At 42.1% G+C, this 23,217-nt stretch overlaps 1 protein-coding gene across 1 annotated transcript in view; it reads left to right on the top strand.

Annotated features, from left to right (window-relative positions):
- LOC121860685 (E3 ubiquitin-protein ligase Rnf220-like) overlaps window positions 1-23,217 on the top strand; it is a 100,304-nt gene that overhangs the window by 10,938 nt on the left and 66,149 nt on the right. The window contains exons 2-3 of the mRNA XM_042357960.1: window positions 4,918-5,019; window positions 5,751-6,294. Of these exons, the coding sequence (XP_042213894.1) occupies window positions 4,918-5,019; window positions 5,751-6,294 (646 nt within the window). The remainder of the gene's footprint in view (window positions 1-4,917; window positions 5,020-5,750; window positions 6,295-23,217) is intronic.

The raw sequence follows: 23,217 nt of genomic DNA, 5'->3' as shown, positions 1-23,217 counted from the left end.
GACTAGCAGTGTTGTGGTAATTGAATGGTAGTGTTTGTGTACTGGTTAAGCTCAATGATTACTTCATTATGAGTCTATTTACCCCTCGTAAATTACCTGGTTTACTGGCGGTTGTTGATCGGTTCATTATTTTCCTTTTATTGCTCCTAATTTTTAACTTACTGATTTTGTATTTATTTTTTATTTAAATTTTTATTCGTTTTTTATTACAGCAATTTTTTTTTTACATTTTTACTTATTTTTTTTTTTAATAATTTGTGTTTTTGTTTTTATTGGGATATTTTACCTTTATTGGATTTTTGGGGTTTTTTCTGTTTTATTTGTATTTTCCGTAGTTTGTATTATATATTTTCTAGTTAATTCTCTTTTAAGTTTTAGTTTGGTTTATTTTTCACTCGTTTTTAAATTCATTATTCATTGCTGTTTTATATTTTTACTTTTGGTTTAATCGTATTTTTTATTAATTTTTTTGGTTGTACGGTAATTATTTTTTTTCATACGTTTTCGTTAGTTATCGTTGTTTTCAGTTCTATATGTACAGACTAATTTTTTGGTTTTAATTTTGTATTTTCACCAAATTATTTATTTGTAGTTTGAGTATTTAGTAATTATTTTTTTTTAATTTATTTTTTCAATTAAATTTTTATTAGTTTTTACCTTCGTTATATCTATCTATCTATCTATCTATCTATCTATCTATCACAAAAAACAGTATGAACTCACGCGTTAGAGAAATTCACCGCGTGGTCACACTTTGTCAAATTATCATGTCGGGCTGTCTTCGTAAATCAGGTCTGACCATCACTAGCGCTCATTACAGCTGAAATACGCACTATGGGCCTCTCACTCACGCCGGTAAATGTTTGGTGGAGGGAAAAAAATTAAAAACAGCGGTGGTGGTGTGGTGGTGGTGATGGTGGTGTGGTGTTGGTGGTGTGGTGTGGTGGTGGTGGTGTGGTGTGGTGTGGTGTTGTGGTGTGGTGGTGGTGTTGTGGTGTTGGTGGTGTGTGGTGTGGTGGTGGTGGTGGTGTGGGTGTGGTGTTGTGGTGGTGGTGTGGGTGTGGTGTTGTGGTGTGTGGTGTGTGGTGGTGTGGTGTTGTGGTGGTGGGTGTGGTGGTGGTGTGGTGTGGTGTGGTGTTGTGGTGGTGGTGTGGTGTTGTGGTGGTGGTGGTGGTGGTTGTATAATAAACACTTTGGAAATATTGTCCCTTGTGTGTATTTTTTTCAAGCTTGACGTAGATAATAATAATAATAATAATAATAATAATAAATAGATTTGGTTTTGACACTAACGAAGCCATAATCATCTTCATTATTGAGATAGAAAAAAATAATGATTACTTCTAACTCGTCTGTGAAATATTACTGTAATATATCTACTGTATTTGGTGAGTTTGTTGAAATTACGTAGTTTTTCAGTGGTTTTCGTGGACATCTACTGTATAGTAGTAGTTACCATTTCACGTAGTTTTCTTTTATATACAGTTGTTGAAATATATTTAGAATAACTCGTAAATGACTAAGGTTAATCACACGTACTTGGAGTCATTATTGAGGAAGGTGATTGACTAAAGATTTAAGCGTATGTGATCTGGTCTATGCCACATACCTCGAGGGAACATATTTATAATTTTTGGACGAGTCATGCAAGCAAGCAATTGGAAGCACGACAGAGATGAGTTAAGAGTTCATTAGAATTTATACTGTGATGTAGGAGAGCTTACGGAGTGAGGGGTCATGCACAGGCTATAGTGGTGAAGAGATTATGGTGCAAGAATGTTGTTAAGATGTGTTAACTGAAAATACCTCGATACTAGTCATGCTGAACTTACAAATATAACCTTTATTGTGGTGTCATGCAAAGTTTTATGGAGTTGTTGTTTTGTGCAGTCTCATGGAGTTGTTGTTGTCATGCGCTTAGTCCCGTAGAACATCTTGTGGATCAGGGGTCATGCAAGATGTATCTATATGTAATACAGGAGTCTTTTGCAGGTTAATGGAGGGGAGATTATGGAGGTGATGTCTTATACAGGTTAATGGAGGGGAGATTATGGAGGTGATGGCTTATGCAGGTTAATGGAGGGGAGATTATGGAGGTGATGTCTTTTGCAGGTTAATGGAGGGGAGATTATGGAGGTGATGTCTTATGCAGGTTAATGGAGGGGAGAGTATGGAGGTGATGTCTTATACAGGTTAATGGAGGGGAGATTATGGAGGTGATGTCTTATGCAGGTTAATGGAGGGGAGATTATAGAGCTATGATGATTAACCTCTTAGCTGCTTTAAGGATTTGTGAATCAAGGTAACGAGAGGATTGCTTGTGGCCGACATAGGAATCGTCACCCTAATCTTAGCATGACGTCGTTGGTCGCTATGAAAGCTGCTTAGATAGGATTTATTTAAGCTGGCTGAGATAGGATTTAATTAAGCTGGCAAGCCATATACAGAGCTGTGAAAAACTACTCATGCTAATAAATTAACCATCCTCGAGGCTAAGTGTGTATATATATATTCATACACACACACATACATGTATACTGTCATACATATATATATTCCGTGTATGAAGTGTACTCTGTGTGTGTTATTAACCCCTACACGACCCCGTTAATTTTCCCCGATGTGACCGTAATATCGTGTTAACCGTTGTGTATGACCCATTCTCTTCTACCCGTCTTGAGGCAACGGTTACGGTACAGGGAAGAGGGGCTGTTTGTCCTCCCGTTTGTGTTTTGTTGTTTTAATTGTTTACACAAGTTTATTTATTTGTTTTGTGGGTATTTACGTTTTTTTCGATTGTGTATCTGTCCGTTTGTTCATCCTTCTGTCCATACCTTAGCTCTGGGGGAAGATGATAGAAGGGCACACACACACACACACACACACACACACACACACACACGTTTCATGTGTCGCCTCCCAGGTCCAGGGTCAAGACAAGTCAGACATCGATTATTATTATTATTATTATATTGTTATTTTATTATTATTATTATTATTATTATTATTTTATTATTATTATCATTATTTTATTATTATTATTATTATTATTATTATTATATAGATTTTTACTATTATTATTATTGTATAGATTTTTGTATTTATCTTCGTACTGGACTTTTTTTAATTTCCATGTTATTTCGATGTGATTTATGGTGATTTATGGTATTGCTTCTGACGTGATTTAGGATGAACTGTAGCATTCACCATATAACTATTGTCATTGTTTTTGTTGTTATTGACGTGAATGACAGTGAAAAGTAGCATTCACAATATTGTTTTTTGTTATTCATTTTCATTCTGCCATAATTGATAGTGAAAAAGCAGTGTTCAGTATTATAGTGAAAAAGAAAAAGGCTTGCATTCACGAGTTACTTACACAACCCTGATATATAAGCCAGGTATAGATTACAAAGTGGAGAGAGAGAGAGAGAGAGAGAGAGAGAGAGAGAGGGGGGGGACAGGTGTGTGTGTGTGTGTGTAATTGTTCTTGTGGTTCATAATTAGGGGTGTGGAGGATAATGGTGAAGAAATTAATGGCTGGGCTGGCGGGTATTGAGGAGAGCTAGGAGAGGGGGGGAGATTGACTAGATGCTGAGTGGAATTCAATAATGATCCCTTGAGTATGATGACTTAACCCTTTTGAGTATGATGACTTTAACCCTTTTGAGTATGATGACTTTAACCCTTTTGAGTATGATGATTTAACCCTTTTGAGTATGATGACTTAACCCTTTTGAGTATGATGACTTAACCCTTTTGAGTATGATGACTTTAACCCTTTTGAGTATGATGACTTTAACCCTTTTGAGTATGATGACTTAACCCCTTTTGAGTATGATGATTTAACCCTTTTGAGTATGATGACTTAACCCTTTTGAGTATAATGATTTAACCCTTTTGAGTATGATGACTTAACCCTTTTGAGTATGATGACTTAACCCTTTTGAGTATGATGACTAACCCCTTAAGGGATTAAAACATCATACCAAAGGAATCATCATAATCTAGGGATTAAAACATCATACTCAAAGGGTTAAAACATCATACTCTAAGGGGGTAAATCATCATACTCAAAGGGATAAATCATCATACTCTAGGTGCTAAATCATTATACTCAAAGGGTAAGATCATCATAATCTAGGGGTTAAATCATCATACTCAACGGGTTAAATCATCATACTCTAGGGGTTAAATCATCATACTCTAGGGGTTAAATCATCATACTCTTGGGGTTAAATCATCATAGGAAGAAGGTTAAAAGCTGTGGTCCCCAGAGAGAGAGAGAGAGAGAGAGAGAGAGAGAGAGAGAGAGAGAGGGAGAGGGGGGGTAGGGATGCAAAGACTAGGCTGATTTAGTAAACATATTATTTAACACAAGATATATTAGTTAAAGACCATAGGGGGGTTATTTAAGACTGGAGAGGGTCTTTAAGAAGGGCGTAGAGATCAGAGAGGGTTTATGGGAGGTCTTATTTGACGGTAAGGACGTATTAAAGGTTTTATTAAAGATTGTAAAGATGTATTTATGAGGTATTATTTAAGACTGTGTGATAGGGGTTACTTTTTAGACTGACGGGAATTACTGTTTAGACTGACGGGAATTACTTTTTAGACTGACGGGAATTACTTTTTAGACTGACGGGAATTACTTTTTAGACTGACGGGAATTACTTTTTAGACTGACGGGAATTACTATTAAAACTGTGATAGGAATTACTTTTAAAATTATTTGATAGCTTATGACTGTATGAAAAGTTATGACCGTATGATAAATTATGACTGTATGATCTATTATGACTGTATGATCTATTATGACTGTATGATGGATTGACCGTATGATAGGAATTACAATTCAGTCTGTATGCATGTTTCTACTTAACTATGTTAATTTAGCTGCAGTGTGATGTGTTTCAGATGGACGGTGGCGGAGGGTTCGTTCGAGCTGGGTTACTTGGCCTGACCCAGGGCGTCTCCCTTCACGACCCACTGCGCCTACACCACGCCCTACACACCCAGGTAACTCTCCACGCCCTTGTTGACCCCACCCCCACACACCCCACCCACGCGCCCTCTTGATACACCCACCCACCCCCTTGCAGCACCCACGCCCTACACCTCATCATATATATGGGTAAACAACACGAACAACCAAAATTAATGTGTGTATTTTTTTTTTACTCTTGGGCGAACTAACTTAACTACACGTAAGTGAGAGTAAATAGAGAGTGAACAACCCCTCACATCCCCTCCACCCACCCCATCACCTCCCACCCACCCCATCACCTCCACTCCACCCCATCACCCCTCCACCCCCCATCACCCTCCACCCCATCCCCCCCAAAATGAGATATGTAAAAAAAATGGTTTAGAACTGGTTTACGTCATGGCTTCCGTGTGTTTGTTGTCGTGTGTTTGTTGTCGTTGTTGTTGTGTTGTAAAAGTGGGTCTTGGAGTACGTGAAGTCTTTTGTTCGACTGAGTGACGTGTTTTTAGTCCCTTGAGTACGATGTCTTAACCTCATAATTACAGTAGTTTGATTTCCTTGAGTACCATGGCTTAGATTCCCTGAGTACAAATAGCCCATTGATTATGATATCTTGACCCCTTGAGTACGTTGATTTAACTTACCTGAGTACAGTGAATAAGCCAATTGGGTGCGATATTTGTGTGTGTGTGTGGAGGGGGGGGGGAGGTGTCAGTATAATAATGTAACCTTTTAACCATTGTGTTGTGTTTACCCTTGACAGGCGTCTGACAGCGTGAAGGACGGCACCTCCACCACCTCCCTCCTGCGTCCCCTCTCAGACTACCCTCACCTACCCCTCCTCCCCTTCACCGCCCCTCCTTTCCTCCACCCTCACCTTGACCCACGCCTTCCTTTCTCACCCTCCGCCTTCCATCCGCTCCATTCCCACGCCCACGAAGCCCACGCCCGCGCCCATGATGCCCACGCTAAGTTACCCCCACCACCCACGGGCAGTCTCTCCGGGTCGGCGTTCTCCCCTCTGCCAGCCAAGACGGCGAAGATGGAAGATGGAGGATGCTCCTCCTCAGTCATCCCCTGCTCCTCCTCAGGGCTCTTCTCCCCCGCCCTCCTTGCCTCCCTCGACCCCCGCACCGCCTTCCTCACGGGCGGCGGAGGCGGTGGCGGAGGCGGCGGAGGTGGGGGCCTGGGTTTGTTAGAGGACCGGCGCGATTCACCGTCCCCGCGTGGGTCTCACGGGTCCCGGGAGTCCCCAGGCCACGCCCGCGACACCGACACACCCAACTCTAACAGCGACGAACCCAAAGGTAAGTACCGACACCTGCCACCAGTACACACCGCCTTCAGACAACACTAGAGAGATCCCACTGTGTTTTTTGCTGTCTCTAGTCGACCCCGCGTCCACTTTCCTGATCTGACTGATGAATGTTTTCCTGGCGTGAGGGATTTTTTTTTCATCTTAGACTCTACAATACTAATGACCAATTCTTATTCACTCTTATTCACAAAAAAAAATTAAACCTCTCCATTCACTCATAAGCGTTCCTATAATTCACTATGTATTACTATACCTGGAAAATATGGTTCAAAATCTCAATGTTAATTCGGTTTTACTTTTTCCGTACAAATTTTATTCATTATTTCTATTTTCATTCAAGTTATACTGACATACAAGTTTTAAATAAACATCTAAGTATGCAGATAGCTTCGTCTTCTTTTCATTGATTCTTAAATATTCTCAAGATCCACACTCGTATCTTATACCAGACGCCTAATCACTATATGCTATGAATCACCACCACAGGCAAATTACTTTACCGTCAAGTTCTTTCTTATCCATAAACAACCTGAGCCGACCTGACCAATACCTAACCCAACTTAACCCCTTATTGTAAGAGTGGTTAGGTTAAGTTAGGTTGAAATTATGTTTTTCCGATGGTTTTTGGTGCGTTTTGAACAACTTCCAAATAGGTGGATAACTGAAACAATAATTTTACCCTGTACTCAATTGTCACTTCGATGCGTCGTAACAAGCCCCAGGGGTCGGCATCATTAACCTAACCTAACCTAAACTGTCATTACGATCCTAGTTAATAGTTAAGATTTGTTATTAATCCAATTTACTCGTTTTTCTTCAGTTTTGGGAGGACAAGTTCTCTGTGTATTGTAGATCATTCTGGTATTGTCGCTATGGTTAGGTTAGGTTTTTTGAGCCGAGTTTACTCCTCATTTCAGGGCCTCAATACAATAATGTACTGTGATATGTTGTCAGGTCACACAACCAACACGAGGGACTGTACAGTAGTTTAACTCGACCTGTGGTAAAAAGGAAGACGGCTAAACATAATACCAATTTGATATTTAGGCGTAAACCAGCACTCTCGTGAACACGGGTCAGACACGCCGGCTAGCAGTACAGATACGTTATTTAGCCGTGAATTTCTTTTTAAAACAAAACTGAACTAAACCTACCTAAACTAACTGAACTAAAATGTATCATAGAGTAAGATCGTTAGATTGGGTTTGCGTGATTTTTAAAAAGAAGATAAAATGGAAAAATTCGTGTGTGTATTGATAGCTGGTTGAGGGTAAAATATCCACTGGCTGAATAATATCGGCGGTGAGTGTATTGGCCGTGTGGTGGTGGACGGTGGAGGCCCGGCGTCGCCGTACAATGGGCCCCCTGACCGGCCGACCCGCCGCCCCGTGATACAATACCGTGTCCATTTCTGATCGGATCGGGGAGTCAGATTTAATCAAATCTCACTGTGGAATATTCGCCGTCCAGTATTGAATGTCGCCACCAGCAGACCTGTCAGTGCGGGGAAAGGGGGGGGGGGTGTCTTACTAAGTAGGTGACGGACAAGGTTGATGTGGCGCGAAATAACTTGATTCTCGCCGTGGGAGGAAGGTTCTGTGCCTCGACGTTTGTATTGTCATAACTCAAGACAAGTTTAGGCAACTTTTATAAACAGAAAATAAACCTCGAGGATCTTTTTTGCAATACATAAAAATGCCTCACGTGGGTGCTGATCAGTGACCGAAAACCCAGTTAGCAACAGCGGCAGAAAGCGGTGGTAAGGCTGTGTCGTAACCATTTGAATTACAAACGGCATCACAAGGGACGCCACTCAAGTAATGTAAAGTGCCGCAAACTTCACAGTAATTTGGCTACAAACTCAAAGCTGCTGGCCTCGTGCCCCGGCAGGAGGATGAAGCTGTGAAGGACAGTTGGGCCACAAATACACCAAAGAGCACGTCCAATAGGTAATATTCAGTACACTGCTGCAAATTCATGCGTAGTGGCCTTGTGTTCCGGCAGGAGGATGAAGCTGCGACACCACAAACACGTTCAAAAGGTCGTCTCATGGGTAATATTCTGTACATAGCGATAAATCCTTGCATGTGTACTGAAGGATGAAGGTGCGACACATACATTAGTGGAGTCGGGTGTGTATGTGGTGGTGAACTGTGGCGCAGGATGGCGGGAGGTGTGCAGGTAGATGCATTGCCTGTATTAAGTGATTATCTGCCAGTCTGGGAGAGGATGATATATACAGCTCGATGAGTTTGACAACTTAATCGAGCAACAATTCATAACTATTGATCCCGGGGGCCAGTGGTGGCCTTGGTGCCCCGTCCCTGCCGCCGCTCGCTGTCAAGGCTCTGTATGTTTTGTGCCGCAATATTGTAACGTGTTATTTCATTAAGATGGTGCAGTCAGAGGCGCCACCACCGGAGGGAGGTAGGGGCAGGAGGGAGGGGCACCGTTAGATGGGGAAGAGGAGGAGGAGTAGTAGTAAGGGGGGACGACGTCGGGACAAAAGTGTAAATCCAGGAATGGGGCTCAGGTGGCGGGCGCCTCCAGCCGTCCCGGGCGGATTATGCTACTGATGTATGGGCCGGGGAGAACGTGGGGTGGCAGCCACCAGCCCTTACCATGAGCATAAAGGCTGACCCTAAGGGGTGGAAGCTCCCACAGTGCCACACACGTCTGAAGGGGTGCCATGGCCTGTGGTGGCAGAATGTGGAGAATTCCTAGCCCCTTTTGGAGCCTCAGGCATGTAAGGGGATGAACAAGAAGGAAGGCATTGAAGGGGAGAAAGAGTTCCCTCCCGACAGCTGAAGGGGAGCTTGTGGATGTTGCGTGGGGAGTATGGCAGAAGAATTACCAGCCACTTATGAACAGCAGGGGGAAGGAGGAATGTTTAGATGAAACCATAAGAAAGGGTCACCTGAAGGGTTACCTGAAGGGGAGCTCGGTGGTAGTGGAGAGCCATATCTAGGAGAGGGGATGATCTGACGTATGATCACAGGACAAAAGAATCCCTCATCATAGGACAAGAGTGGGGGGCTGCTATCCTGAAGGTTGAACTGAGCAGAGATGAGTTAGAACCAAGACATCTGAGAGGGTTGTCATGGCGTGTGGTCACTGCAGGATGTGGCAAGAGACCCCCTGATGGTAAGACAGCAGAGGGAAAGAAGGAAAGAAAGATATTATGTAGGGGATGATGTCATAAAGGTTGATCCTGGAGGGCAGTAGAGGAGGGGGAAGGGAACTAGGCATCTGGAGCTGTACCTTGATGTGAGATGTGACGAGAGGATCCATAATGACGCTCTGAACATGAGACTCAAGGGAGGATGGCCGTAGGAGTCTTTGTCATGTGAGGGGAGGAAGAAGACTCTGAAGGGATGCCGAGTCTTGTTGTAGGATGCGGACTTGGGCCCTGAGGATACAAACAGCTCATAGGATTTTTAATTTTGTCCTCCAAGAAGGAGGGAATGTTGAGGACAGATTCTCAATGAGTACATGTGACAGTATTTGGCTGAGGTCTGTCAGTTAATTTCTTTTTGTTAGACTGTCAACATCAGGGTTAGACTGTCAACACTAGGATTACACTGTCAGCACTAGAATTACACTGTCAACACCAAGATTAGACTGTCAGCATACTAGGATTACACTGTCAACACTAGGATTACACTGTCTGCACCAAGATTAGACTGTCAACACCAAGATTAGACTGTCAACACTAGGATTACACTGTCAACACCAAGATTAGACTGTCAGCACTAGGATTAGACTGTCAACATCAAGATTAGACTGTCAGTGGAGGGTCCAAGAACTGTTAAGACTCCAGTTTCTCCCTTTTCTTTCTCTCGGCCAGTCATCCAGTCATCCACATGCCATTCAGTCACCTATTTGTCATTCGTACTGTGCATAGAAGCCACACACTCACCCAGTCATCCACTCCAGTCTCCAGTCATTCACACATCCAGTCCCTAATCATCAATACATCTAGTCCCCAATCCATACATTCAGTCCCCAATCCATACATCCAGTTCCCAGTCATCCAATCTTAACACATCCATCAGCTGTTAGTCTTGGTGATTGGATGGGATTAGGCTCGTTAGTTAGTCCCAATCAGTTAAGACTCTTCCCGTGATGGTGATTATCTCCCCACCAACCACCCATGATTCTCTCCCTTCCTCCCTTCTTCAAGCACCCCCCTATGATATCCTTCACCCCATACTCTTCTCCCACCCTCACACAACCATAAACTCCCCAATGATTTCTCCCCATCAAGACCCTGTGATTCACCCCAGTAGCAGCTCATCTTCTTAAGGTCTCTATATGTGAATGCCAGACGACAGGAAGGGGAGGTGAGGTGATGGGGAGAGGGGAGGAACTGGGTAATTTTAATATGGACGTATTTGAATGGCGAAACCAGCTCAAGGCTCTCTTTTGTGGCAGTGAGATGCTAATAATATTCTGCTGGAACGCTTGATCCTATTCTCGTGTGTGTGTGTGTGTGTGTGTGTGTGTCTCTCTCCTCTCTCTCGTCCAATTAATATTTCACTGAGAGAATTAAAAAAAAATGGGTTGATTTGTAAAATATATGAATATTTATCTACTTTACGATACGTGTTTGTGGTGTATCAGTTTACTTTAATGTTATCTAGATGTTTAAACTAAATATGTTGTTCACGTATAACTTCTCCAGTGAGTTATAGTCTCTAAAGGGTAAAGACATAACAGTATTATTAGTTACAATATATGTATTTGTAACTATTGGGTAAAATTCTGGGTTTCGACTTGGGGTTCAATGGTAGGCCGCCTCTTAGATCCTTTCAGCCATAGTCGTGCCCCTGAAGAAGTGGTCAACTGCTCCTGCTGCCGCCTTGGGTTCCTCCTGTGGTCATCGGTCAGACAATTACCCCGACACGGTACTTAATATTACATAGAGTTCCACCTCACGAGTGGTCTAGACCTCAGCCATTGTGGTCGCAGGTGAGGGAGTGACTGAGGACCTAAGTTCTTTGTGGTTAGTGGAGAGGGTGACGAAGGCCCTGACCGACTCGCCGCCGCTGTTTGGGGAGGAACGATGTCAGGCGTCGGTCGTACTCCAGATGTAGCCTACAGTCCCCTTCACTAGTGCGTTTACAGGGGCTCGTCATATAAAACATCCCACAAATCATTATCTTTCAAGAATTTGTTTTAATATTGTTTTAATTTAATTCCATAGTATGTTTATTAGTGCGAGTTTCCTTCTGTCAAATGTCAACAAACACAACGCTGCCACACTGCACAAAACCTGACGAGCCCCTGTAAACGCACTAGTGAAGGGGACTCTACCTTGACAACAAGAATGTAAATACTTAAATGTCTCCTTAGAAACTTAATTTGGGTTATTTAGAATCGTAAAATACCACAGGGAACACTTGACAGTCATAGGTATAGATCAAAACACAAGTCAAGGAAATCAAGAGTTAAGAGCCATTGGTATCTGAAGTAAGTAGGTGTTATAATCTCACACAAAATCGTCAAGATACTTTTTGGGGGAGCGAGTGGACAAGAAAGGATTATTAACTTGATTTATTATTTGTTTTTATTTTTGGCATGATTAAAAAAAACAAACATGGCTTTGATATCAGTTTCAAAAAAATAGTCACTGATTTTATACTTTAAATGACAACACCAGGAGTAATGTTACTGTTTATTGAAACGTAGAAACTCGCATTTTCTTCCACGGTGATCCAGGTGTCACATAGCTCAGACCAGACCAGGTGAGATACGATAGTTGTCTCTAACACCTGGCCTGTGAGGAGGATGACACGCCTTGGCTATTATTTACATACGTGACTAAGTTTTGTTTATATACGTGACTTTAAGTTTTGTTTACATACGTGACTTAAGTTTTGTTTACATACGTGACTTGAGTTTTGTTTACATACGTGATTTTAAGTTTTGTTTACATACGTGACTTGAGTTTTGTTTACATACGTGACTTGAGTTTTCCTCCGTCAACTAATATTTGGATTCTGCTCTTCCGTCTGTACGTCTGTCACACGTTGTTTATAGACCGAAGGTGTGTATGAATGTTTTGTTTCACGTTATAGCGAGGTACTGAGGTTTTTCCCGGGTATAGGTGTTGATCCAGGGGTGAGGTGGGGTGGGGAGGGGTGAGGTGGGGTTGGGGCAGGTTATATGAGGGTAGTAAAGACAGTATGGAGGTAAAGCCACAGAGATTACTTTACCTGGTAGTGTTGAGTCGCCCCGCTACTCTTTTAACCAATAAACTGATGGACTTCGTTAACAGCAATACATTTTTTACTGTATTAGCGAAAGATTTTGGTGGGTTCGTTAAGTTGAAGAATAGTTCGCTTTTAGGGCAAGAAAGTTTGTGGTTAAGGTTGAGATGTTTTGGCTTCTTAATTAGATAGTTTCGTTATTATTAGAATAGTGAAGTGTCAGGAAAGTTAGCAGAAAAGGTATCGGAAAGTTAGCAGAAAAAGTCAGCAAAGTTAGCAGAAAAAAGTACCAAAGTTAGCAGAAAAGTCAGTAAAGTTAGCAGAACAAGTCAGTAAAATTAGCAGAAAAAAGCAGCAAAGTTATCAAAATTAACGGAAGTAGATTGTATTACCCAAAAAAAAATCTAGCTGGTGAAAAAGTTGACTATATTGTACCTTTAGTTTTCTATACTGAAGGTGACTATTGTGGAGGAGCGTGGAACTAACTCAGACGAGAGTTGGTTCTTTGGAGGAAATTAGGAATACTAGTTCTTTTTGGCGGGGAAATTAGGAATACTAGTGTTCTTTTGGGCGGAAAATTAGGAATACTAGTGTTCTTTTGGCGGGAAAATTAGGAATACTAGTGTTCTTTTGGCGGGAAATTAGGAATACTAGTGTTCTTTGGCGGAAATTGGGAATACTGGCGTAGGCTGAACGCTGGCTACCGAAGACTGCTGGAGCCTTTTAATTAAAATATTTTAAAGATGAAAATTTCTACGCTAGTTTTTTAGATAAAGGACTAATTTCGGCGCGTTGACCCTCCTGGAATTTAATTACGAATCTTTACGGTGTTATAACAAAGCTGTAAAATGGTTGTCTCTTTTGATTTATTTATTTATATATATATATAGAGAGATTATTATAGAAAATGGGTAGTGTGATAAGCCTGGGGGTTACGTGGCCTGAAGATGATCCCTTTAACCCTTGACGACGATGATCTAACCCTTGACGATGATTAACTTTTGATTTAACTTGACGATGTTTTGACGACGAGTGATTTAACCTTTGACGACGATGATTTAACCCTTTGACGACGATGATTTAACCTTTTGACGACGATTTAACCCTTGACGACGCTGATTTAACCCTTTGATGACGATGATTTAACCCTGACGACGATGATTTAACCCTTTGACGACGATGATTTAACCCTTATGACAATGATCTAACCCTTGACGACGATGATTAACCCTTTGACAACGATGATTTAACCTTAACGACGATGATCTAACCCTTTGACAACGATGATTTAACCCTTTAACAACTATGATCTAACCCCTTTGACGGTGATTTAACCCTTTAACGACAATGATTTAACCCTTTAACGACAATGATTTAACCCTTTGACGACTATGATTTAACCCTTTGACGACGATGATTTAACCCTTTGACGACGATGATTTAACCCTTTGACGACAATGCTTTAACCCTTTGACGACTATGATTTAACCCTTTGACAACGATGATTTAACCCTTTGATGACGATGATTTAACCCTTCAGGACTCAGAATTAATGATACTCTTCGCTGTTGAGTTTGTTAAATATGTAATTATAATTAATGATTAAAGAAAGAAGTAAAGTAAAAATTGGACCTTAATATTTAATTGTATTTTTTGTTGATGAATAAATTGAACCTCATAGTTTATTTACTATTTATTTGAGCAGTAGTAGTAATAGTAGTAATAATAGTAGTAGTGGTAGTAGTAATAATAGTAGTGGTTGTTTAATAATGTATTGTAGTTGTTTTCGTTGTTTTCGTTGTTTTGATTGTTTAATATATTTGTTTACGTTGTTTATTTGTTTTTGTTTTCTTCCTAGTGTGTGTGTGTGTGTGTGTGTATGAGCCAACTACAGCACCGGCTAATTACTGTAAAATATTAAGTAGTCATAATGCTCTATGTAAAAGTTAGTTGAGTACGATGATAGTTGCTTGAGTACTATATGATACTTTTTAAGTGATTGTACTCAAGAGGGTGACGTTACTGTATTCTGCAGGTTATGTCGTCGTACTCAAGGGGTTAAGTCATTATTCTCTGAAGGTTAGGTTATTGTACTCAAGGGGTTGTTATCGTACTCATGGGGGTTAAGTTATCGTACTCGAGGGGTTAAGACTTACTCAAAGGGGTTACAGCCTCTAATTCAGTTAAGTCGTACTCAAGGGGTTAAATCATTATACTCAATGGGTTAAGTCGTACTCAAAGGGTTAACTCATATTCAGGGGGTTAAGTCGTACTCAAGGGTTAAATTCTAATCACGAGGTTAAATTACCATACAGTAGCAGTAACGAGATGAGGTCAACCAACAAAAGGATTCAATAGCTTTGTTGCCGTAACCCCCCCCCCCGCCCCCCTTAGCTTATACAGGAGGATCTGATTGTCCAGCGCCTATTCGATCGACTACACTTCCGGGCTGCCATTATAATTTGTTAGCCGTAAAAGATATAAGAATAGTCATCTTTAATAGTCTCTCTCAAACACACACACACACACACACACACACACACACACACACACACACACACACACACACGGCATCAGGCTGTCTGTGCATCTCATTAAGAAAACTGAGGGTCAAACCAACGGTGGAGACAAAATTTACGGCTGGTGGGTCGTGTTAGCTCCCCTCCTCCTCTCCCTCCCTCCTTCCTCCCTCCCCTTCCCTCCCACACAGGTAACATATTCATCATTAAGGTGAAAACATGGGACGACCCTCTCTCCCCACACACACTCCACACATCCTCCTCCCTCCTCCTTTCTTTGATTAAATCCTTCTGCATCAAAGGGCCCCACGGGCGGCGAGCTCTGCCTGGCTTACTGTGTCTCTGTCTTTTCTGTTCATTATCGTTACGAGTCTTAGCAGCGCTGCCCTCCTCCCTCTCCATCTTTCCTGTGATATTTGGGCGATCACCTCCTATACAGGAGGGAGGGGTAGGATAGGAAGGGGGGGTGGAGGAAAGGGAGGGAGAGGGAGAAGGAAGGAGAGAGAGGGTGGAGGGGAAGGAGAGACAGGGTGGAGGGAAGGAGAGACAGGGTGGAGGGAAGGAGAGGAGAGAGAGGGTGGAGGGGAAGGAGAGAGAGAGAGAGAGAGGGTGGAGGAAGGAGAGGGGGGGGGAAGGAAGAGACGGGGAGGGAAGATAGAGAGGGAGGTGAATTCAACTGTCCTCTGATAATTAACGACTTGTGACATTAAGACAAATGAAAGTCGACGCTACGAAAAATTCTCTCTTCTCTCTCTTCCATCATTATTCTTTGACTTATTGTTTATCTTTTTTAGCACCCTCCCCTGTCTCCTCCCCTGCTCCTGTCTCCCCCTCTGTCTCTCCCTGTCTGTCTGTCTGTGGCTCGTTGGTCCTTTCCGTTATATTTTGTGATCTTTAACCCTTGATTACGATGGTTTAACTTGATTCTCGTGGTTTAAACCGATAGGGAGGGTTTGCTTTTTACTCAAACCCCCACCTGCATCCTGATTATGGTGGTTAGCCCCGATTATGGTGGTTTAGTCCCTTGATTATGGTGGTTTAGCCCCCCTTGATTATGGTGGTTTAGCCTTGATTATGGTGGTGTTTAGCCCCTTGATTATGGTGGTTTAGTCCCTTGATTATGGTGGTTTACCTTGATTTTGATTATGGTGGTTTGCCCTGATTATGGTGGTTAGCTTGATTATGGTGGTTTAGCCCCTTGATTGGTGCTTTTGTTTTGTTATGGTGATTATGGTGGTTTTTGGATTGTGGTTAGCCCTTGATTATGGTGGTTTAGCCCCTGATTATGGTGGTTTAGCCCCTTGATTATGGTGGTCTAGTCCCTTGATTATGGTGGTTTAGCCCCTTGATTATGGTGGTTTAGCCCCTTGATTATGGTGGTTTAGCCCCCTTGATTATGGTGGTTTAGTTCCTTGATTATGGTGGCTTAGCTCCTTGATTATGGTGGTTTAGCCCTTATTATGGTGGTTTAGCCCCTTGATGGTGGTGGTTTAGCTCCTTGATTGGCGGTGGTTTAGCCCTTGATTATGGTGGTTTAGTCCCTTGATTATGGTGGTTTAGCCCCCCTTTGATTATGGTGGTTTAGTCTTTTGATTATGGTGGTTTAGCCCTTGATTATGGTGGTTTATCCCTTGATTATGGTGGTTTAGCCTCTTGGATTATAGGTGGTTAGCCTTGATTATGGTGGTTTGTTCCTTGATTATGGTGGTTTAGCCCCTGATTATGGTGGTTTAGCCCTGATTATGGTGGTTTAGCCCCTTGATTATGGTGGTTTAGCCCCTTGATTATGGTGGTTTAGCCCCTTGATTATGGTGGTTTAGTCCCTTGATTATGGTGGTTTAGTCCCTTGATTATGGTGGTTTAGTCCCTTGATTATGGTGGTTTAGTCCTTGATTATGGTGGTTTAGTCCCTTTGATTATGGTGGTTTAGTCCCTTGATTATGGTGGTTTAGCCCCTTGATTATGGTGGCTTAGCCTCTTGATTGTGGTGGTTTAGCCCCCTTGATTATGGTGGTTTAGCCCCTTGATTATGGTGGTTTAGCTCCTTGATTATGGTGGTTTAGCCCCTTGATTATGGTGGTTTAGCCCCCTTGATTATGGTGGTTTAGCTCCTTGATTATGGTGGTTTAGCCCCCTTGATTATGAGGACTTTTTACCTCTGGAGTACATTGTCTTAACTTTTTTGAGTACAATGACCCTATCATTTGAGTACGATGACTCCCCCCTTCCCTTAAGTACAATAACCCTTTCCCTTGAGTACAATAACCCCATTTTCTTGAGTACGATGATATTGTACTCAAGGGGGTTAACCTCTGGCCTATTTTTCACGTACTAATAGACTGTTTTTTGTATTATTGAGTACAGTTAATATTGAGTACAGTTAATATTGAGTACAGTTAATATTGATCTCTCCTCAAATTCTATTCTTATTAAGCATATGCTATCCCCCGGTCAGGATGGTGGGGTTGTCTGTCTGTCTGTCTCTGTCTCTGTCTGTCTGTCTGTCTGTAAGTAGGTGATGTCTGCCAAAAAATGGTTCCTTCGCTCCGATTGGGTTTTGGTGTGTGTGTGTGTGTGTGTTCTGTACTCTGAACCACAAACTCCCTCTCCAAACCCTCTCCCTTCCCACTCCTTCCCTCTCTCTTCATCTCACCTTTTCCTCTCCCTCACCACCTTCCCCTCCCCCCCTCCCCTCACTCTTTCCCCATCCATCTCCCTCTCACCCCTCTCCTCACTCCCTCTCACCCCTCTCCCCCCTCCCAGGCTAATGAGAGATGACGGGCCAATTCCCGGGAGGATTTGGCCGGATCCCGGGTAAATTGAGGCAACACGCGGGTTTTACAAATTTATACCGAGTTACCAGGGATTATGACGTGGTGTGATGCTCTCTCTCTCTCTCTCTCTCTCTCTCTCTCTCTTCTTATTTCAGACCTATGTTATTGCTATTTTATTACATTATATTTATTACTATTACTATTAGCATAGAAGGGTGAGAGAGAGAGAGAGAGAGAGAGAGAGAGAGAGAGAGAGAGCAGAGAGAGAGAGAGAGAGAGAGATACTGGGTGGGTGGTGGGGGGGGGTGATGCCGCCTACCAATTTTCCCTCGGCTGGTTGATTTATGAACGGGTCGACGTGATTTTGACCCGATACACAATGGAAGAACAACAAACCGGGTTCCATTATGTTGTGTTTTTTATTTTTATTTTCTTGTGTTTTTGTGTTCTGTGTTTTTCTGTTTTTGTTTGTATTTTTGGTGTTTTTGTTTGTATTTTACGTTCATAATCGATATATTGTTTATTATACTTGTTAAGGCGGGATTCAGGTTTTATGTCTTATTAATCATAATAAATCCGGGAACATCTGAAGAATCTTTGCCTTAGCTTATTTCACCTGAAGAATCCCCACCTTACAGCCCCGGAGAGCCCCGTGTGACCTCGGGGCGGGGCAATGGGTTAGGTGGGGCAGGGCAGTGGGTGGCATAGTGGATGAAGTGGGGTGAGGCAGGGTGGGGCAGTGGGTGGGTGGATGAGGTGGGGCAAGACAGTGGGTGAGGTGGGGCAGGGCGGTGTAGGCTGAGGCTGGGTAATAACAGGGGAGGTTGTGTATTCAGCTGCCGCCCCTCAGCATGTTACTCTAATGATTCTCTCCCTCCCTCCTCCCCACCCCCCTCTCCCTCTCCTTACTCCCTTCACCTAATCTACCTAACCTAACCTTTCCTAACCTAATCTAACATTTCAATCTAATCTAATCTAACCTACACTAACCTAACCTAACCCAACGAAACTTAACCTCCCCAAATTTAACCCTCTAACTTAACCTCAGATACAGGAATGAAACCCGTTAAAACAGATAATTGTGGTCTAAGACGTGAATGAGACCCGTTGAAACATATCCTTGACCTTAATTACGTTATATAACCATTAAAAGTGCCTACCTGTGTGTATAAAATAAATTAATGTTATAATTATCCTTATCAGACCTTAAGTAAAATGAATAAAAAGTATAATTAAATAACTTGTGTATATGAAAATAGAATCGTTATATTCTTATCAATAAAATGTAAATAATGAAATATTAAACAATCAATTATTAAAGATATAGAAATTACCTTTTGATTACGATAACATGAAAGTAAATAAATAAAAGGCTAATAATAATTGAACTTCAGTCTTATAGAAAATACGATTAATAATATGTATTTAAAAGTAACAAAAACTAGATAAATTACATAAAGTAGTATTAGTAAACAACAAACAATTGAAGTCTTATAAAAATGAAAAGTAATAATGTGTTTGTTTATAAGTTCACACAACGACCTCCTCCAATAGGCTGAGCTAATATTAAGGGAGAAAATCGATGTTTTGTTTAGGGATTCAGAGCGCGCTGGGTCAAGCTGTTGTCGTAATGATGTGAGCAGCGACACAGGCGGCGCCCCTGATTGGCTGTTAATGAGGGCGGTCACACCCCCTAATGGTTGTGAACACTTTACCCGGGAAAACTCGCTTGCACGAGCTGATTGTTTTGTTTACATGGTTTTGAGTTGTGGCATTGTTTACCCTTTGTCTATGAATTAAGCAAAAGACAATCGCTGGAAAACCTCTGGTCTGGAAAAATTCTGTCTGAGGATATTTTTTTTTAAGTTTAGACAAAAGATTAACGAAGGGAAACTCTTTATCTGAAGAAAAAAATCACCTGTACGGCTGTGTTGTGTGTACCTTGAGTTAATTGACGCGAGTTGACCACTAGACTGTATTGATTCTTGGCTTTGTTGAAGTAAAGGTTAACGTGAGATACACTTTACGCGGAAGAATCATTAGTACTGATCACGTGGGTTTGTTTACTTTATATTGGTTAAAAGACAAAAATAACGCGGGAAATCCTACATAGGAACCCTTAACACGGGAAGCATTTATTACAGGAAACATTTACCTCTTGAACTACTTAACACAGGAAGCGTTTAATGCAGGAAACCAGCTTTAGGTGAGACGATCATCTTGATGCGAGGAATATTGTGCACGGGAATGACTCTAAACAATATAACACCATAAACCAGTTGCCATTAATGTTTACTGTAGCTCTTCCCCCTCCTGCACTGCTTCTGGATATAACTGGTAACGTGATCCAGGATTCTACAGACCAAGTGGATAATTGTGTAGCATTGGGAGTCGTGTCTCTCATTACCGGGAGCCCTACAGCACAGCTTGGCCCTCAATGAGACTTAATAACCATTTAGTATTCCATGTAGCTTGTGGCGAAGGAAGGTTACTGTGGCGGTGTAGTCCTAACCCTCAGCTAACCCTCAGCTACCAAGAGCCTTAAGCTGAAGAACGCCAGGATGTTAGCTGATAAGATGAAGCTACAATGAGCCTATACTGTAGTTGTTGCACTTAGCTTGATGACCTAAGAGCCTTCGACAACAATAAAGACCTGGTAGCTGTAGAGAACCCTGAGTTACGAAGTCTTTATCTTGTAGCATTTAAGAGGGTGAACCTACAGCTCCAGGAACCTGTAGTTAGAAAAGCCTGTGTCCAAAGCCTTAGCACAGGCTGTGAGGACAACATCCCATCACGTAATAATTTTCGGGTTAGTTTAGGTAGCGGGATTTTATGTGGTGAGATATTGTCTCGTAAACGATCTAAGGAACCAGGATTTTTCGCTCAAATACCCCAGACAATTTCCTGATCAGAGTAGAATTTCCTAAGTTGAATTTTTGTCCCACAATCTCTTCCAGGGATTTGCGGATAAAATCTCTCCAGACAATTTCCTGATTAGGTTAGGTTAGAATACATTAGGTTCGTTAGGTCGTGTTAGGTTAGGTAGAATTTTCTGTGCTGGGATTTTCCCTGGAGCGAGCCCCAGGAGGCGGTGTCACCGTAAACAAGTTCCCTTCGCCCCGACGTCAGTCTCCAGCGCACTACATCAAGGGCGCCTTCAGGCTAGTCCGCCGGGGATTTGAACGCAATAAAAGTAAGCGTGTGGAGGAGTCCATCTATTTAATTTGTAGCGGGGGGCGCTCTTAAACACCCAATAGACATATTCCCCACGCGTGCCCTGCCTCACAACGGCTCACTGTGGCCTTGGCTCCCGGGAGGCCACCTCACCAGCCTCCTCGTCGACTTACCCACTTAGCAAGTAAGGTACTTACCACACACCTAATGCAGGTTTGGACATATCTGATCAAGGAAAACGTGCAGCCCATCCTCGCGGTCTGCTTACTGTTCCCGCTGAGCAAGTTAGGTGTGACTGCAGTTTTCGATGGACAGTAATTCCGTGAAGTCAAGTTGTAGATCTTACTCGTTGTTGACTTCCCCATTATGTCAGGGAAGTTTGGTGCGACACTTAAGGCACTTTGGGATGTATAGCAGAGGATAACTGGAGACACGAGGACCCACCTAACACGAGGAGGTCACTTAAGGCATTCATAGTTGACTTGATACTGTGTTGGAGCCTCTGTGTCCTCGCGTAGATGGTTGTGCAGGCTGTTGTATGGGGGCTGTATTGGGGAGGTGTTGGAGCTGTGTTGGGGAGGCGTTGGAGCTGTGTTGGGGAGGTGTCGGGGCTCTGCTGGAGGTTGTGACGGTGGGGATATGCAGAGGGTAGTTTGTGGCCGTGTTAAGCATATGTTGAGGATGTGTCTGCTGTGGTTTTGACTGCCCGAGACGGTTTAGAATACGTCAAGATATGCTAATGTCTGCTTGGAATGTCTGAGGCTGTGTTAAGAACGTGTCAGAGATGTGCTTTAGCTATTGTTTTGAATATCTGGAACTGCTTCAAGAGATGCGCTGCCTCTAAATTACCAAAAAAAAAACACATCTCCAATAAACAAATCTCAAACTTACTAAAAAAAAAAATCCTGTGAATGAAGAACTTTTAAAAGACAGTTTCACCCACAACGAAGGCAGGTAAAACACACTAACTCAGAAAATAGTTGCTCCTTCACCTGTAAAATTAATAGTAGCATAATCACGTATAATGTCTAGTTAAGAGGATCTCTCTCTCTCTCTCTCTCTCTCTCTCTCTCTCTCTCTCTCTCTCTCTCTTGATCAGTGTTAAGGGAAAGACACTTGAGTTAGGTTAGGTTAGGTTAGGTTAGGTTAGGTTAGGTTAGTCCTATTCTTTAGCTGTTGTTGTTCCCCTTGTAGGCTGCCAACACCACCCCTACGATCACCTCTCTTCTCACCGCCACAATAAAACTATAACGCTTTTTTGTAGGATTTGAACCATCTAGTGAGAGAAGTTTAGCCAATAAATGGGACTCTGAAGGGCTGTTTGGCGAGCCTCTTACTAGGCCATTAGACTTGAGAGCAGGCGGCGTGAACTGCCTACTAAGGAGAGGGGGGACCCGGCGGTGGTGGAAGGCGGCTACCAGCGTGTGATTAATATGAACGAACACTGGAGTTTGGTCGGTGTAGTAAACAGTGAGGATTGTGGACATAGTATAGTGAAAAGTAGTAGTAGTAGTATATTAATAGTAGTAGTAGTAGTAGTAGTATATTAATAGTAGTAGTTGTAGTAGTAATAATAATAGTTGTTGTAGTAATGATAGTAGCAGTAGTAGTTATAGTAGTAATGATAGTAGTAGGAATAGAAATAATAATAATAATAATAATAATAATAATAATAATAATAATAATAATAATAATAATAATAATATCTAATAACAATAATAATAACTAATAATAATAATAAAAATAAGAGTTCCTAGATAGCCAAATATAACCACAATATTATATCAGTTCACAAGAGCCACTGCGAGTTAAGGTGCAGCAAGCGGTAACCTCCCTGGCGTCACCCTAACCCTGGAGAGAAGACCTTAGGGTGAGGACTTCCCCCCCCCCTCCCCCACTTTACATGGGTCAGGGAGAGGAACTCGCTGGAGAGAGAGTAAACACGATGCCTTGACTGTACTCTAGGGAGGTGTTGGGTCACGCTTCGTATTGTCCTTGACCTTTGACCCCTCTTTAACCTTTGGGACACTATAAAGGCCACAGCAGCTTAGGTATGAAGGCTGTAGCTATCATTGCTCTATAATTACGGTGCTGATGTATAGTAATACCGCATACAGATCTCTTTTAACAAGCTACCTCACTTAAATACCAGAACGACCAGGTGTATAGGCCCTAAAAAGCTCAAGGTGTTATATAACAAATGAATTAATACAAGTAGGCCTATTAATATACA

This window comes from Homarus americanus, unplaced genomic scaffold (assembly GCF_018991925.1).
Source record: "Homarus americanus isolate GMGI-L3 unplaced genomic scaffold, GMGI_Hamer_2.0 scaffold48393, whole genome shotgun sequence".
Taxonomy (NCBI): Eukaryota; Metazoa; Arthropoda; class Malacostraca; order Decapoda; family Nephropidae; genus Homarus; species Homarus americanus.
Note: the sequence above shows the minus strand (reverse complement) of the source record. Positions and strands in the feature narration are given on the sequence as shown.